At 40.8% G+C, this 17,366-nt stretch overlaps 1 protein-coding gene across 1 annotated transcript in view; it reads right to left on the bottom strand.

Moving 5' to 3' along the window:
* Window positions 1–633: 633 nt before the first annotated feature.
* BRI3 (brain protein I3) overlaps window positions 634–17,366 on the bottom strand; it is a gene marked incomplete at its 5' end in the record, with an annotated part of 18,978 nt that continues 2,245 nt past the window's right edge. The window contains 2 exons of the mRNA XM_026083123.1: window positions 634–1,022; window positions 16,080–16,194. Of these exons, the coding sequence (XP_025938908.1) occupies window positions 890–1,022; window positions 16,080–16,194 (248 nt within the window). The remainder of the gene's footprint in view (window positions 1,023–16,079; window positions 16,195–17,366) is intronic.

The following is a 17,366-nucleotide window of genomic DNA, read 5'->3' on the forward strand; positions in this document are numbered from 1 at the left end:
CAATTTATACTCAAGCCAGTTTTCTAAAATGTACTAGTTAGAGGCAAATCAAACTATACTGTATCAGCCTTCAACAGTTCGTAGTAGCATTAAATATTTTGACATGCAAAAGTATCTTTATCTGCTGGAAGCTAGTATTTGGCAATGCCATAGCTCTCTCTTTCGGTAAGTAAGCGCTCCCTGCTGCACCACCAGAAACTGCTGTTGGCTGTGGTACTGGTATTAATACGCAGTGTTGGGAAGCTTCTGCAGTAGGACGTGGATCTCTGCTACCGCAACCCGCTGGGGGAGTGGTTGTCCCTATAAGCAAACACTTCACTCATCAATAGGGGTTCTCACTTGGTCAGTTACAGCTAAGTTCTTCAGAGGAGGGAGCAAATCTATTTAACCATGTCTATCCAGATACAGGACAAGAGCTGTTAGGACATTTTTCTTGAAAGAGGTGTAGAGTGAAGAGACAGGTAGATTAAACACATACAGCCCTTAAAAAAAAAAAAAAAAGAGAGAGAGACTTTTTGCTGTAAGGACCCTTGACAAAGACTCATCCTACTTTGTAGCTAAAATTACTAACTTCACTTTCAGACTGTGTTATCAGATACAAGCTAGTCACATACTTAATAATCTGGCCACAAGTTGAGGATTGCAAAAAGAAAAGCAGTTTTATTTAGTTTTCAAGAGGTGCCACTAAACATGGAAAACAAGTTGGGTTTTCATGTTTTGCAATGCACATGCTCATAAAAGATTAAGTTTAAATTACATGCAAGAGACTAAATTTCTTCACACTTTACAAAACAGGTCTGAAGCAAATAAAATGATTGTACATGACATTTACATTAGAAAGAGTATGCTAACAGTTGTAGCTTCCATAAGCACGTCCACATTCATCCCCTTAGCCAAAAGCTGCCCCACAATTAGGGCATCTTCGCTGTCTCAGTGCAAGACAGAACAGAATCCCAATTGGAAAGAATACAATGGCACACAAAACACCGAGACAGGTGAAGGTGTCCTCCAACACGCCAACCCTGCAAAAATGGAAAACAGACTGAGTCAAGGGCATCCACATTTGACCCAAAGTTACCACATTGATCTTGCAGTAGCTAAAATGACACCACCTTAGATTTTAGAAAGCATGATGGTCAAAGCATTTTCCTTTTAAAAGGCTCTTATTTTCATGGCTTGCAGCAGAAGGCTTTGAATTACACTGTTTAAAAAACAAAACAAAAAAAAAAAACAAACACGAGTTTGCAGATGCTCAGAGCAAGGAATGTAAATAAGAAACCTAAAGGTATAGTTCAGACTAACTATTTTCCCATCACTGTGGTCCTGGGCTGGTACTTAGAACAGAGCATAGCCATCACAAAGCTGAGCAGATGCATTTAACTACAACCATTGGGTAATTCCAGTACAATGAAAACAATATACAGGTCTAGCACCATATACACAGTGGGAGCTAGCTTAAGTCACATGCATTCTCAAAGTCAGAAAGGTTTAACATGAAAGCCTGTGCTACTGCAGCCTTCTGATGTACAGCTGTTACAAGCTGTCCTTGAAGGACCTGAAACTCAGTGCTCTTTTCCTGTATTCTTGCATCCCTCTCCAAGTCATTACACAGAAACAGAATTAAACATTCAGGACAGAAGTTATAAGCAAGTATCAAACATTATGCCTTGATAGCACTTCTTGGGGTCAAGTTTTTTCTTATAGGTAAGGATACACTTTTCTAGAACTAAACCTTACTGTCGCTAAATATTCGTCTCAGTAAAGTGAGAACAGTTCTGCTTTTAAAATAATCTACCGAATCTTCTGGAATGACACAGTGCCAAAGATTTAACTGAACAATGGTATACTGATTACTGCAAGTCAACCAAACAACTCCACTTCTCAGCTGTTTCGGTCTTTCACAACAGGCAGCAGTCACACTTGGGTCATATGCTCCGTCTACCTTGTTTCTACAGTATCCTGATGTGAATGCTCTCAGTTCGTTCAACCTCAAGTCCCCCACAGGATAAATGTGGGCAAGAGCTCTTTCAGAAAAAAGAATAAATAAAATCCTAGTTTCTCTGAATGTTTTGATCTGATGATTAGGTGCCTTTTCTCAGCTTTTTCCTAAGGGAAAGATCTGAATGGTCAGAGAATTGTGTAACATTGGTTAAGGGCTTCTGATGAAACATCTAGCTCATGTTTTAACTAAGCAAGTTAAAACTAGGTAATTGTGTTTCTGTAGTGTAAATCAGTGTTTCATCCGCTAGGCTTGTCATTAAGGAAAGCTAACAGTTTTCTGTTTGGCTTCCACAAAGGTCCACTGGTGGCGAGTGAGCTCAAATAACAGTTGGAAGTGAATTAAAAAACAGAAGACAATATTTAGTTGTTTGTGCCCAGAAATTCCTAGGCTCCTGTGATTCAGTTCTAGTGCAAATAGTATTATTATACTGCATAGAAGAATGATCAGTATTTTACAGAGAGCACAAAGTTAATATTTCCAAGTAATCAGCTGACAAAAGAGGATGTTTTCACAATATCTGGCTTTTTGGTTCTGTGAAAAGAATCAAGACTTGCTATTTAAGCCATGTGATCTTCTAACTGCCTATCTGGCAGTAAGTCAAGTGACAGAAGAAAAACATTTAAAGCAAAAGTAACGCTACAGTTGCCTCATTTGCAATAGCAAAGGTTATATAAGCAAGCAGTCTTAATATAAATGATTTACATTTCTTTAGCACAAAGGCACAAAAAGGCCTTTCTGCTATGGAAGCACAGATGAGGAAAGCAAATGATAGCAATGGTTCAGGCAGATTTAAGTGGTTTAAGTGGTGAATTTTGGCCCGGTCATAACTTTAGTAGTTTTTAATTACCAGCATAACTTATGTCTGATATACCATGAGTCACCATGAGCCTCCAATATAGAGGCACTCCAAAGTGAGTCCTTCTGTTGTAGATGCCATTCAGTGACTTCAGGCTTCCTATCCTAGTCAAAAGCAATTCAAATCTAGTTATCAACTCAATGGAAAGTAAGACCCTAGGGAAACTTTCTGGATATATAGCAGGCTTCCTTATACCTGTTTAGCACTGAAGCCATTTAGTAGTCCAGCTGTTCCCTAAAAACATGACTTGAATTTCTTGTCCTACTGAATCAAGATTGCCAGAAACGGAAGTCCCAAACAGCGTACAAGAGTTCCTCACAAAAGCTTTTTTTCCCTCTCCTATTTGGCACAATTACAGAAGTCAGTCTAGTAATTGTATGAGAATGTTTTGGAACCATCTCACCCAAAGCACTACCACAGCTGATGTGTGTCAGCAGCCTGCTGACTGGAGCATCCATTGCTTCCCGAGACCCCTTGGTTCAACAGTGAAGTGCTTTTCCTGGCTTTTTATACAAGTCCTAGAGTTTGGAAAAGAAAAGGATAAACCTGTTTGATAACAGCTTATTAAACCAAGAGCTGCTTTTCGTTAAACCAGCCTACCGCATTGAGCTTCAGAATGTCTTGTTGCAGGCAGTACAGAGAATCTTGCCACGTTCAGGTACAGGAGAGTGACAGTAAAGCTGTTCATCTGATGAAATCCAACCCAATTAAAAGCCACAGAAGTAGTCAAGAACACTTGACCTAATTTATGATTAAAGCTGACAAGAACACGGTTTAATTTTAGCAGAAGCCATAGACTCTTGTTGACCATGACACAAAGTATAGAACAGCTAGCACTTCACAGAATTGCTCAGGTTGGACAAGACAGGAGATCACCTAGTCCAACCTCTTACTGAAAGCAGAGCAACACTGAATTCAGACCAGGTTGCTTAGGGCTTTTTTCAGTCAAATCTTATAAAGCTGCAAGGATGAGAATTCCAGAGCCTCTTTGGGCAACCTGTCCCAATGTTTAATTATCCTCATAGTGCAAAATACTATCTTTATATCCAGTTGGAAGCTTTCCTGTTTCAGTTTATGACCACTATCTCTCATTTTCCTGCCATATACACCTCAGTAAAGAGCCTAGCTCCATCTTCTCAGTTATGTGCTCCCAGGTACCAGAAGGCTGCTGTTAACACCCCCCAGACCTTCTCCTGCTGTGGAGTTCTCCCTCACAGACACACACACACACACCCCTTCCTTGCGGGGCTGGGGGGTAACACACATTTGCTCTAATGATTACAAATTGTTGGCTCCTGTCTCAGAGACCTGCCGCAGACTGTTCAGAGTTGCGCTGAGAAAGGACAGCTCTTTCTTTTAGATGGAAGTATGAAAGTATGGCATAGAAAACAAGTGTCACTTGGCAGTTTTGAGGGTTTCTATTAGAGCTTTTAGCCTCAGAGTGCTCCCAGACTAGATAGATTACCATGGTGTATTGAACAAAACTGGCAACTGCTACAGGCAAAGACAGTCAGACAAACAGCCAGGATGCAAATTTCGAGGTACAAGATGCATAAGGATTCTGCCTCTTCTAATGCATTCAGGTGATCCTGAGCCAACCTAAAAGCAAAAAATCCTGTAAAGAGTCCATGCGGCCAGCCAAAAGGTTTGTTTCAGTCTGTTACTTCAAGTTACTACGCACATTGGCAATATCTGGTTCCTGCAGCTGCCAACATGTTCTCTCCTATGGGTCACAGATCCCTCTTAAGAGGGCACAAAACAATATGATTAACATGCAGAGGCCGAGGTGCACTAGTCATTTAGGGCTTACCGCTTTAGCAGGATAAGAGAGAGACTTAAAAATTCTGGCTGTAGATTTACAATGAAATAGTACTTTCAGTATCAACACTTCACTATGGAAGGTGCCAATTAGGTAGGTACGTGAAGGACTATACTAGCTATTCACACTTAGACTTCCTAAGTCACCAGAACATATCGGAGATGCAGCACCACTGTCAGAAGCTGTTTAACAAGTTTACTTCTGGTAGCTAGAAAAATCCAAAGGCCAAACATGCATCACTTAAGATAACCTTCAGTGTTTCCCATTTCTATTTCCAGAACCAATGTCCCCTTAGAGCTGTATTAGGACCTGCTATTGACGTAGCTCAGCTCCAGCTCTGTTCCTATTGAATGGCCACCCCACATAACAAACATTGTTTCAGCACAGCATGTCATATGACAAAGGACCCATATGACAGCAGAAAATTTTCTGGATGGAATTTTAATTTCAGAACCTGGCTTCTTTCTGAAGTGCTGTATCTGAATATCCTCCAACATGAAGACAGATAGAAAAGTCCGCATATTCAGACTTAAGAAATTTGAGCGGCTACACTAGTCATAATTCGGAGTTCAGCAAAACACTTGAATAAGATGCATCCTCTTAGATTCCCTGGTGCAGTAAAAGCCAACACAAACAGAGCTAGAGTGACCTTGAAATACATGCTTCAGCAGGCAAGGTGCCAGTGCCAACGAGTTGTTGTTTCCCTACAGGGCAGTCACAGACAACCTATTGTACAAGTGAATAGAATGAAGGAAGGTGCAGAATCCAGACCATTCCCCTGTTGCAATTGCCTAAAATATTACATGTTGATTAAACCTAAGAGCCACTCCCCTTTCTCTGAAACATCACTGGAAGCTAAAGGCTTTTCAAAGTGTTCTTGATATTCCATTTATGCAGCTTAATGTTAAGTTTAAGCTTTCAACATCAGTCCCCTCCCTTTGATAAACTTACTTTACTTCTGTTTACAGAGTTCTTGCAGTAGCTGCTGACTTAACATTTGGTGTAAAGGTATTGTCAGACTACAGCTGATCCCAGCAGTAGTTTTCTGCTTCCATACCCCCCAGTAAGGCTGCATTAAGGAAACAAGTTAAAAGAGGCAGAATAATGCTCAAGTCACCACACGGATTCTTGTCTCAAAACAAGAGTGTCCTGAGCCCATTTTGTTGTAGTCCGTGCTGCCTGTTGTGGCTACTCCTGCCAACCCAGCATAGTGTCACCCCTCTGCTCCCTGCAAGTTAGGCATGCACACTACCAGAGTTACATCTTCCTATCAATGTAAAAGCACTTTAATCTCACATTGCTATTGCAAACTGTTCTTAAACACTGACATCAGTGCGTCCAGGGACATTCTAACTCAAAGCAATGATAGATCAGCTCTGCAAAACAAATGTTCAGCTATTATGACAAACTCTCTGGGATTTAAGATCCTTCCACTTTTCCAGTGGCACGCTTTTGTAGAACTACTCTCACCAGGGTAGGTACCACCTTTTTTTCCAAGGCTCTAAAGCACTTCATGAAAGCCTCCTCAGCCATGGGAAGTTTCACATATCTTTCCAGTCCCTTTTAGCTTCTATCCCCACAACTCTATCACCAATCACAAATCCATCTGCTTAAAATACAACTTAAGAGTGTCAGTGATACTGCCCAAATCCATAAAATCATCTTTCTCCAGGAAGGAATCTCCATACTCAGCACACTGATATAGTCAACACATGTGGAAAAAGACAATAATTCTGGCTTGCCACCCACAGATACTAGAAGTATTAGTAATAACATTCACTGGGTACATCGAACAGTACAAAGTACTTTGTACCAATCTGATTCTCCAACTGAAGCAGAAGGGATGCGTCACAAATCAAGCACAAGGCGACAGTGGGCCCTTTTTCTTTGCAAATCTTCTTCAAAAAGACATGACAGTCTGCACTGAGTGCTGATATACAGGGAGGCTGGCCCACCAGGAAACAAGCAGACAGCCATACCCAGGAAGTTGCTCCAGCTGATCTGCCGGGGTTCTGTATTTGATTCAAACAACTTTACTGATTCTTGCCACAATGAGTTGCTGACTTCGAGAATGTATGGACTTGAAGCACAGAATTACACTTTTACCTCTAGTATTTCTTCTGTAAGTTTTAACACTGACCCTAAACACACTCATCATCAGCAAGAGCAAATTTCAGGCTTCTTGGAAATAGGACAGACTACTGCTTGTCTTCATGATGCAGTTTGCTAGATCTCTCTTGCAGGTCAGATTCAGCCACCCTCACATCTGTCCAGCAGATACCTCTGCAAGTGTTTCTTGTGGGGCTGATGAACAGAGTCTTGTGTGCCATCAAGTCTTTCACTTCTGCTGGCTTGATGACAAGTATTTCCATTGGGTTTACGAGGGCTGGAGACACTTCATGTCTCCCTCACCTGGCATGCAAAGCACTTCTACCTCTACAGTGAAAGCCCTGACAAACTACACTACAGCTACACACTATGCCCACAGACAAGGAGGAGCCAGGCCATTTCTGCTGTTAAGCAGAAATTCACCTTCAGCTTGGCACATCAGCACTTGCCCTGCATCTCCCCTGCATCACCTCAGCAAACAGCACTCGGGGAAGTTAAAGGCACTAGAGTTGCTCAGCTTGTTTAATATTTTCTCTTTAGTCTATGTCTAGTGTTCTCCAGCAAAGTACCCTAGCCCAGGACCCCCATCAGGCAATGAGAGTGGTGCCTGCTTCCCTTCCCCTTCCACCACAGACCATCCCCCACAATACTGAAATACAAGATGGAGAAAACATTCACAGAGGTGACAGCACTGCAGGAAAAGAGACAGGGAAGGGGTTATTTAAAAAAAAAAAATTATGAACAGAACAGCAGTCGACATTGCCACTATTGCAAAAGAGGCAAATATCATATAAGGGTATATCTGGACTACAGCCTGCAACTTATGTAAAGTAAACCTTTTATATATACCCTGGATTATTAATGTTTCCTCTGGACCACTGTATCCAGAGTAGATCTCATCTCAGGAAAGATGTAGATCAACGGAAGGGAGTCAAAAGGAAAGAAAAATAGTAGAGAAAATGCAGTCTGCAACAATTTGCCTTTTCTACTCAGCCTTCAAGTCCTAATCCCAAACCAATTGCTACATCATTAACCTACCAGGAAACCTCAAAAGCAGCTCCCTAAGTAGAGTTCAGAGCATACTACCCCAAAGCAGAAATGCTTTTATTAGACTGACTTTTCAGAGTGGGAGAGCTTCCTAGGAACACTTGTTTCCAGATATTTTCCCTAGCTGTCCTACTTGAGCACATTATTGTGTGTAAGTGGGGGTTCTGCAGTATGCCTTAAGGCTAACAGGAAAGCTTTAACACAGTAACTACTTTGCTTTACAACCTCTTTGTCTGGGACATATGTGGACATTAAAACTGTAAATTACATTGTAATTGGCTCTCAAAAATAGACTAATTAAAGAATTGAACAGTAAACAAGGCTCTCAGGCCTTCGACTTCATTCACTAGGGAAAAGATGTGCTACTAGACGTGCCACCTTCTGGTAAGAACCTAATAGGGCTGAAATGCGGAGAGATACAAAACTGTTTGGACGCAGCCAAGCTGGTTACAGAGACAGTGATAGACAAGATGTTAGAATTAAAACAAAAATGGCAAGCCTGGATGTAGAAGTTGAATTTGCTGACTTGTATTTGTGGAAATGCACAAAATGCTTAGCACTCTCAGGCCAAATAAAAATCAGTGGTAACAGCTCAGGAACTCCAGATGAGGCCACTGCTTCCTCCTCACCCCCCTCCACAGGTTATCCAGGTAACATATTACATGCACAGAGTGGATAAGACACAATCTAGATGTTTCTAAGTAATTAAAGATTTGGGCTGTTTTCAGTACTAGGGATACATCCAAGAAAAGCAGAGTCCCTTTCCCATGGATTTCAATTACACCCAAAAGACCTTACTTCAGTAAATGCATACTATCTATCCAAGTATGCAGTGCACAACATGTTAAGGTTCTTGTATTTCCTGCCTTGTTTTGCTATTACACTAATACCATCTTCTTCATTCACACACAGTGAGCATTTCCTTCCTGTAGGCATAAAACCCTTGCTTTGTTAGTGTTTTTAAGTCTTCTCCTTGTCTTTTATTAATTTCATATTTGGTCCCTGTCCTCAAATCCACCTTTGTGACCCTCAGTAAACCAGTGTGTGTAGTTAAGAGAATAAGCAGCCTAACTTTGATCTGGCCTTATGGAATAGACACACTAATTAAACATTAAAGAGGGATCAATCGGGGTACTTCTGGTCAGCCCCGAGTAGCTACAAACCCAAGCATAGATGACTGCTGCCTAACCCACTACAATCAACCCTCTTAATCAGCTTGCAAGGGGCAAGTCTACTAGTAAGCATATGTCCCTGGCACTTTAAATAGAATTTACTTCAAAGTCCCTTCCCTCCTAAACAGGGTTATTGGAAAGAATTCCTTATGCCAAGCTCAACATTTCACCAATTCAAAAAATCACCATCCATATTCAACATCAAAACCGGGGAGAAGGACCATCGAGGGACAAAGCAAGCACAGGACGCGTTCCAAGGCCAGTGACAGAGGAGCACCGGAGACAGCAAACCAACTAGCAGGCCAAGGCAGTTACACGTGACACTCATTTGGGAAGCGTAACTGAACCATAACTATGTGACCTCCATGATAACATACCTATTATTTCAGGGTCAGTTCCCATAACAGATCTATAGCAGTGGGCTTACTACAGCATTAACTACGCAAGCACTTTTTGGCTTCTGTTGATTTATGTCACCACCTAATTTTAGATGGAACACTTCCCCAATCACTCCCTGTTTAGCCAATTACTAAACTTAGAAGAAGAAAAATCCCTACTTTTTTTTATAAATGAGAATATGAATATTTTAGCTTTTGTATCCTACCTGAGCTGTGGAGTAATTAGAGACTCCATATTCAAACTGTAGATTCATTAATGTAACCAAACATAAATTTTGTTCTATGGTATAAACCACATAAAAGCTGATTATAACTGCACCACTCCCAATCTAAAAATAAAGAGGAAAGGTTTATTTATACTGCAAGCAGTGTCTTGGATTTAAGCTATACTGCAGTTGCCAACTCTGTAAAGTAAGGTCAATTATTCCCATTGACAAGCATTTAAAATCAAATTACTTTCCAGATAAACCTTTTCTTGAAAATAAGTCTTAAACCATTAACATCTTAAGTCAAACACTCAGTATCAAAGGGCCAATAGTCAGATTTAAAAACACAACATCAGAACAATTTAACATGAGCATTTTTTTAGACTTAACACCACCTTTTTATTTTTGTTGTTTTGTATGCGTGTTGCTTATCAGTATTTTTCATCTCTTACAAATAAAGGCCAAGGGGTCATCCCAGGTAACCAGAGACAGTATTTTGGTTGTAGGACAAGCTCTGCAAAACCTGAAAAGAAAACTATACTCCACTTGAAAGGTGTCTCCAGCTGTCTTCTACAAAGATACTCCCTCACTGATCAAGCAAGACTAGTGAAATTTTTCAGAACAGTATCCCATCTCGGTGCCACTGACGTTAGCTGAGCTTTTAACTTCAGATTTAAACAGAGTCAGACCAGTGACGAGCAAGGGCTTTGGAAACCGCCTACTAAATCTTTAATTTTGGACATGAAAACAAACATAATAGCCTCTGTTAGGTTGGTCCTAGCTAATGCAACAACAGCATGGTTGCTAATACAACAACGGCTAGGTTAAGCACATTTACATCTTTAGCTGCAAGTAAAACAGGAAGAGAATTGACAATTATATATGCAACTGAGTAAGCAAGGGATGCTTACAGTTTAAACTTCCACAGAGAGAAGCGCCAGCTCCCCTAGCCTCAGCTTGAAAGCATGTTGAATGGTTGTTGATCCATATTTACAGAAAGGGGCCTGCATCTATACATAGCCATCGGCCTGCTCTCCTCAACACAGGCTGCACATACATGTAAACACTATTATCCTTAAAAGTCACTTTCAAGCAACAGGCACCAGAATATTTGCAGACTTACCTGAACTTCCTTAACCTTTAGGCCCTATTTCCTATAGAGAGGGCAAGCTGCAGAGCCAGAGAAATTCTGGCGATGGGAGCAGCCTGTACGTAACCGCCACGTTTCCTGGAACGCCGGCCTTCTCTAATGAAGTGAAGCAGCACCACTGCTTTAATTCCAATTCTGAGAACACACTAATTGCAGAGACGAGCTCTATAGCTTCACACCAATGACCTCAGCCTCACAAGCGAGGCTGAGCGTGCCAATTAGAGTAATTTGTGCACCGTGGATACCTATCCACGTACTGGCTTGAGACCTGGTGTTGTTCCCCCTCACCACCAGTGTGTGTACACACACCTCTGGTTACCACTGTCACCCAACAGACAAGACCGGTTTCCTCCTCTCTCCCAAAACTCCTTATTGCTACAAGGAAATCCTAACTATCAGATTACAGACACCAAGACAAATGGTATACTCATAAAAGAATGCTCTCAGCTCAGGCCCACTTACAGCCTGGGAGTTTGGGACTACGTTATCATTTTTATAGGGACCAATTAGGGAATACATTCCTGCTATATCTTGTTAACTGCATGAAGTGTTCAGATTATTGCCCTCAAATCAGTTCAGACCAGTAAGACTAAAATTCTCACGGAAACTGCACTAGCGATGCTGTTCTCACTTGAGACCCTATTAAAAGGCTTACCACCTCCCCTCTTCTGGGCTTAGGTAACAGACCTTCCTCTAAGCAGCTGTGTGCCTCTGCTGTAAGACTGGCAGAAAAAAAAAAGGTTGCAAGTATCCTAGTCAGTAACTCCAAATGGCAGACTCATGGCATCTGCTCAAGTCTGCAAAGAAGAAAGACTTGATACAGCAATCACATGCTTAAGTCATTACTGAATTTCATGCCCTAACTGCTCCAGCCACCAAATTACAGCAGAGCAGGGATGAACGCCCCAATCTGTCTGCACAGCATACATTTACAAAAGCTGTATGCTATAGTATAAGGGAGTTTTTTTGATTCCCATCACAGGCTGATCTTGTTTTCATGACTAAGATCAGTGCCAGGAGCTGCTGCGCTATTATGGCTATTCTTCAGCATAGCACTCTTGAAATGGTAATTCAAAGGTGGCTTTACTCACGAGATTCACAAGGATCTCTGTAGCACGTCAGCCTGCTCTTAGAAACAGAAAATCCACAGGTTTCCCTCAGGATATTAGATGTTCTCTAAATAGCTACATCTTTTTGACTCCTTGCATTTTCAACCAATATATATTATGAAAATATATTAAGAATATTTACATAAAATTTAACTATATTTGTTGTTAATAACTGTAGAAAACCCACATCCTGAATGAGCTTCTATCAATTTCCACACACCGTGTTTGTGGTTGAAGTAATTGAAGCGAAACCAAAAAATTCAAATTTTGAAGGAGTTCATCTAATTGCAGTTTTCCCAGAGACCATTCTCTCAGAAGAGATGCACTTAACTGAAGAAAAATCAATTTAAATCAAAACCTGAGATCTTACTACTTTGTCAAGTCAACAAAACAAAACAAAAACACACCTAGGGCAGGGAGAAGGCTCTAAGAGATTTGGGAATAAACACAGTTTTAATGCCACTTGCTTCATCCTCCAGTCCTGGAAGGGGGTTCAGTATTATGATAATTGGAGATCCACTGCAATAATTCTCAAGAGAAAGCCATCATAACGCAGTGGCTTATGTCCTTTCTCTCACCCTTTCTGCCGAACAACTGAATACTTGCTAAACAGGAGAATAAAAACTGAACAGAGCCCATCGCAGGCTTTGCCCCAGATTTTGAAAGAACCAGCTTTTGCAAACTTCAGATCAAGAGAATGTTTTTATAAAAGAAGAAAGATCCCGTGAAAAAATTAAGTAATAGGAAAACAAATACTCCTTTGCGGTTTGTTCCACCCAAACGAAGCAAGACAGAAAAAGAAAATGAAAGTGACCACATGAGCAGTAGCCATACTGCATTCTCCAAGCTAGAAAGGTAATTACATGGCTGGATCTCTACAGGTAGTGTCTGTAATGACTCAAGCTGTTCTTTGCAAACACAAAATAGTTTAAAAGCATAACTTGGCCAATCATCAGATGTCAACTACAAGCAATAAAATTAACTGACAACATTCTGCATCTCAGTTTGATTCTCTATACATCAGGATTGGGTGGGGAGAGGCGTTCACACTAAGTCTGAGAGAACAGGACTGCAACTACCACAGGCATTATAACAATACAAAGGAAGAACAAACACACAGCAAGGACCAGAGTGTGTAATTGGAAAGCAGTGCTGACCAGTGACGAGTGAGGGTGATCTGACTAAGGAATAACTTAAGCTAGAGGTATGGCACACAAGACAGGAGACTCATCCCTCAGGTGCAGCAATGTTTCAGAGATGAAGAAAAAAAACTTAATACATAGTGACCAGGTGCATGCAGTGCTGATACTACCCTACTTCTATAGGGGCTACTTTTAGAGATATATTACGAACTTTTTACAACTTTGTACCATAATTTTTGCCTAAAGATCCACTTTGCTGTAGCTAGCCTATCAACCCCAAGATCATTCATGACTGTGCAGCACAAGACTCCTACCCAAATAAGAAACAAATAGCACATATTTCTCCTTCTCAAACACCATATATTTTAAGTTGGAGTGGTTTTGATTTGAATTAGCAACACATACACATGCCATTGCACAGGAGACTGGTTTGTGTTTCTCATGATAGAAATCCTCATGTTGGGCATTAGCCCTCTCTATCACTGATGTTATTCCACAGCCACAAACAAGGCTTTTTCCTCATGGCCTAAAGCAAATGGACTTCTCTAATAATCATGCACAGCATCAAATCAGAAGAGTAACAGAAATGCTGCTTTATTTAATAACCAAATTTTTATGCACTATTAATAGTTTTGTATGTTATTGATGCCCTCACATCTTTCTGTTCAGTGTTGTATCAAGTGCATAGTTGCATATTGCATTCCCCATGTAACAGGTTTCCAGGCCAAGGAAGTAAACTAGAACTATGCTTAAGGTCTTGAGAAGTCAAAGAAGATTATGAGCTCTTTTTCTAAGAGAAGCAGTCAACGTAACCCTTCAGAAAAATGAATGCTGACCCTTATGAAGGGTTACACTGCCGATATAATGCTTCCCATCCAGCCGCCCTGTTCTTTCTAATGATCTCTTAAAGTAGCAGACTATCAACTCCTCCATAAAGTCAAAAGACAAGCAATCTGAGATTTTTCTCTCCTATCATTGACACCAAGAGTCACACTCTGACTCTTCCTCCAAAGAGAGTCAGCAGAACTTGCAATACAACCTGGCATTGTGAAGGCGGCTATGACACACCACTATGAGATACAGTTACTGGCCCTTGGGATTCCCCCCTCAAGAGTATTTCAGAAGTGCCCAGAAGAGTCTTACAGTTTAAGCAGTGCAGCACTATGGCCCAGAGTAACCAACAGGTCATAGTAATCCTCACAGCTTAACTTTTTTCATAGCCAGAGACAAAACCTGAGGATCTAAAAGTGAACGAGGTTTGTGTAGAGGGTGTTTTGTTTTAGAAGAATGGGAGGAGTCCAAGGACCCTACTTCGGATCAACACTAATCTGACAGGAAGCAATGTACACAGCACTGGGTACCTCCAGGAGTGCAAGGCTAATACGGGACTTATTATCGGATAGAAAACACCTTCCACAAGGTTCAGACTTGCTCACTTTCCCAGATAGGGCTGAAAGGATACTAGAGTTAGATATTATACTTGCAAACGATTGTTTCAAAAGGAGTCTCCTAGAGCATCCCAGGATAACTGCCAGAAAAAGAAATAAATCCTAAAAATGTCAGCAAGAGTCCACCAACCTAAGGCTACTGCAGAAGACCATTTCCATATTAAATTTACTTCCAGATTTATGCTTTAGGGCCAGAAGGCCCCCATAAGCATACTGCTTGCCTTTTACTGAGTAATGCAGAGTTTTTCCTGCCTTCTGCTTGAGCAAAAGCACAAGCACTTTATTGTAATCACTCAAGGGGCAGGATCTACCACATCCTCTGAACAGCTCAGGGGCTACGTTCCCTCATTGTTTAAAACATACATCTGCTTCTAGATCAATAGCTCTAGCTGCTACCATTTTTCAGCCTTAACAAGTGGAATTTCAACAGGCACCTGCTTTTATACAGCACAAGAACTTCTTATCATTTGAATCCGCTTTGGAGGGCAGGTACTGACTCTTGAACAAACATCAGTTTTAGCAAAGCCAGAAGGCATCCAAGACATAGCATCTGACACTATGCCAAGCTCCATCACACTCACCACACTGAAATCTGGTATCATTTAAACTATTCTGGCAAGTCTGTTTCCTATGCATGTTTTGAAATGGATAAGCAAGGGCTCAGGTCTGCAGAATATTAAGTGCCTCCTTGCAAGATGCTGCAAGGGTAACTCCCATACATCTTAACAGAAAGGGAATGATACTGCATTTGAGTCATAAAGCTGGACAGATGCACAAGCGTCTGAACTGCACCAGCAGCAATCTGACTGCCCTCACCCATTTGTTAATATCCTGGATGACAAGAATGGAGAAGTGCAAAGGGACTACAGTAGACTTACAGCATTAACGTAGAACAGAGTGACTGCTTCCCTTTTTTACAGCTGTTGATCTCTAAGGGGGAACTTGTTCTTTTGTTGCAATTCCAAAAAGCTGACCACTCTTTTTCTGGTTTTCTCCCCTACATCAGATTAACACTTTGAATCAAATCTATTAACCTCCCATGTCTTCTGCAGTAAAAGACTTTAAAAGTCTTATAATACTGATGTTTTTAACCAACACCAACAATTAACTCACCCAGTTTTGCACAGCATGGATAGTGTTAGGATGGGGGCAGGACACCTTCCACAGGACTGCCAGATAACCAGAAGTGACTATCGCCAAATATCACAGGAAGTTTCATTATGAAGTCATGCTACTCACTACATCTGGTCACAAATGCATCAGAAAGGACTCCTGTCTTCCCCTCCCTCAAGGGCTGAGGCTTTATATTTGTGACTGAACTGCCTTTTCATTGAAAATATCACTTACAGATCTTCCTCCATCGTAAAGTACAGATTCACGTTTATATAGAACCTACAACATTAATTGTAGTAGTGGTCAAGAGCCCATCAGGACAAGCCCATGCTGAATAAATGAAAGCACTCCACTGCTTTATTTTAGTACTTTTTCAATTAATTCAATTGTACTATATACACACATACACAGAAAAACTATTGAAAAAAATCAAGTAACTACTTGCATACTCGCAAACAAAAAAAACCATCCAGATTGAGTTTATTTCTCAACTAGAGAACAATTTTACCTGCAGGCAGGACAGCCTCCAACTACTACTACAGAAGTGGTGGTAGCAGGCTGTTGAATAATGGTGTACGTGCTTGAATAGTTTGGCTGTGCTGACGGTGGAGGAACAGCATATCCTAAAATGAGAAGAAACAACTGAATCACTGCGTGTGAAGCACACAACAACAATAAACCGGTTAAAAGTATGGAAACAGAACTGTTTAACGGGGGGAAAAAATAAACAGAAATGTAGTTTTGATGGAGTACTTTACAAATCTGTATCAAAATAGAGTTGGAACATACTATTCAGCACACCTAATTGCAAAGCCACTTCATAAATCCAAGCATCTAGTAAATTTTAACCACCTAAAAAGCACACTGAGCTAATAATTAACTCAGAGTTGGTTTCAATGCCATTAGAACACCAGGAAAAAACAGTTTAAACAAAGGAGGATTACAGATTTCACTTCCAGAGGTTATGTTTCAGGTATGTCCCACTCCAGCATAGAAACTAGTGAAACTGAATGAACCTTCCTCTGATTTCCAGCTTAACTTCCACACATTAAGTTTATAACTAGAGAATCAGGCAGGGGTGGCAGGATGCAAGTGGTAGGGAAGCAAGTTGCACAGCACAGAGGGAAGGCTTTCAGAAAACCCATGAGGCTAACTAGTGAATGTGTCATTTTAACAACTGTATTTAGAATACTGAGAAAGCTTTTGGCTACTGCATTAACATTAAAAAAAAAAAAAGAAAGAAAAACCCAATAAATGCTTCCTAAAGGGATGGTTAGAGATACGCAGCATAATCATACAGTCAAGGTACACTTTGCCCAGGTATAACCTAGCTCGAGTTTCTCTTCAGTGCAGTTCTCAGACTTTCTTGAATCAAGTTATGTACTGAAAAACGTAATACTTCACGATTTAAAATGAGAAGTCATCAGCAATTTTCGTATTATAGGAGAATGTGCTCCACGTTACTAACAAGGAATTATCTATGGCCTCATGAGTCAACCCAATGCTTGAGGATTGGGGTCTAAATACCCACTGCATTCAGAGCGCTTTTTGCAACTTTTGAACCACTCCCTTAACTCTACAGTCTCTCCTCTCCGGAGAGGCTACTTTTACTTTTTCCTTCGACGGCAACTGGCCCTAATTCAGTTAACAGGAGCGTTGTATCCACTCACCTGCGTTAAACCTCCCCGAGACTACTGAAGTGTCTCAGAAAAGCAAACATTGGCCAGAGAGCACAGTGAAGCGCGTGAAAAGGGCAAGGGTTTTTTTTTTTTGTTTGGGTTTTTTTTTTTTTTTT

The sequence above is a fragment of the Apteryx rowi genome, unplaced genomic scaffold (genome assembly GCF_003343035.1).
Source record: "Apteryx rowi isolate R43461 unplaced genomic scaffold, aptRow1 scaffold_6, whole genome shotgun sequence".
Classification (NCBI taxonomy): Eukaryota; Metazoa; Chordata; class Aves; order Apterygiformes; family Apterygidae; genus Apteryx; species Apteryx rowi.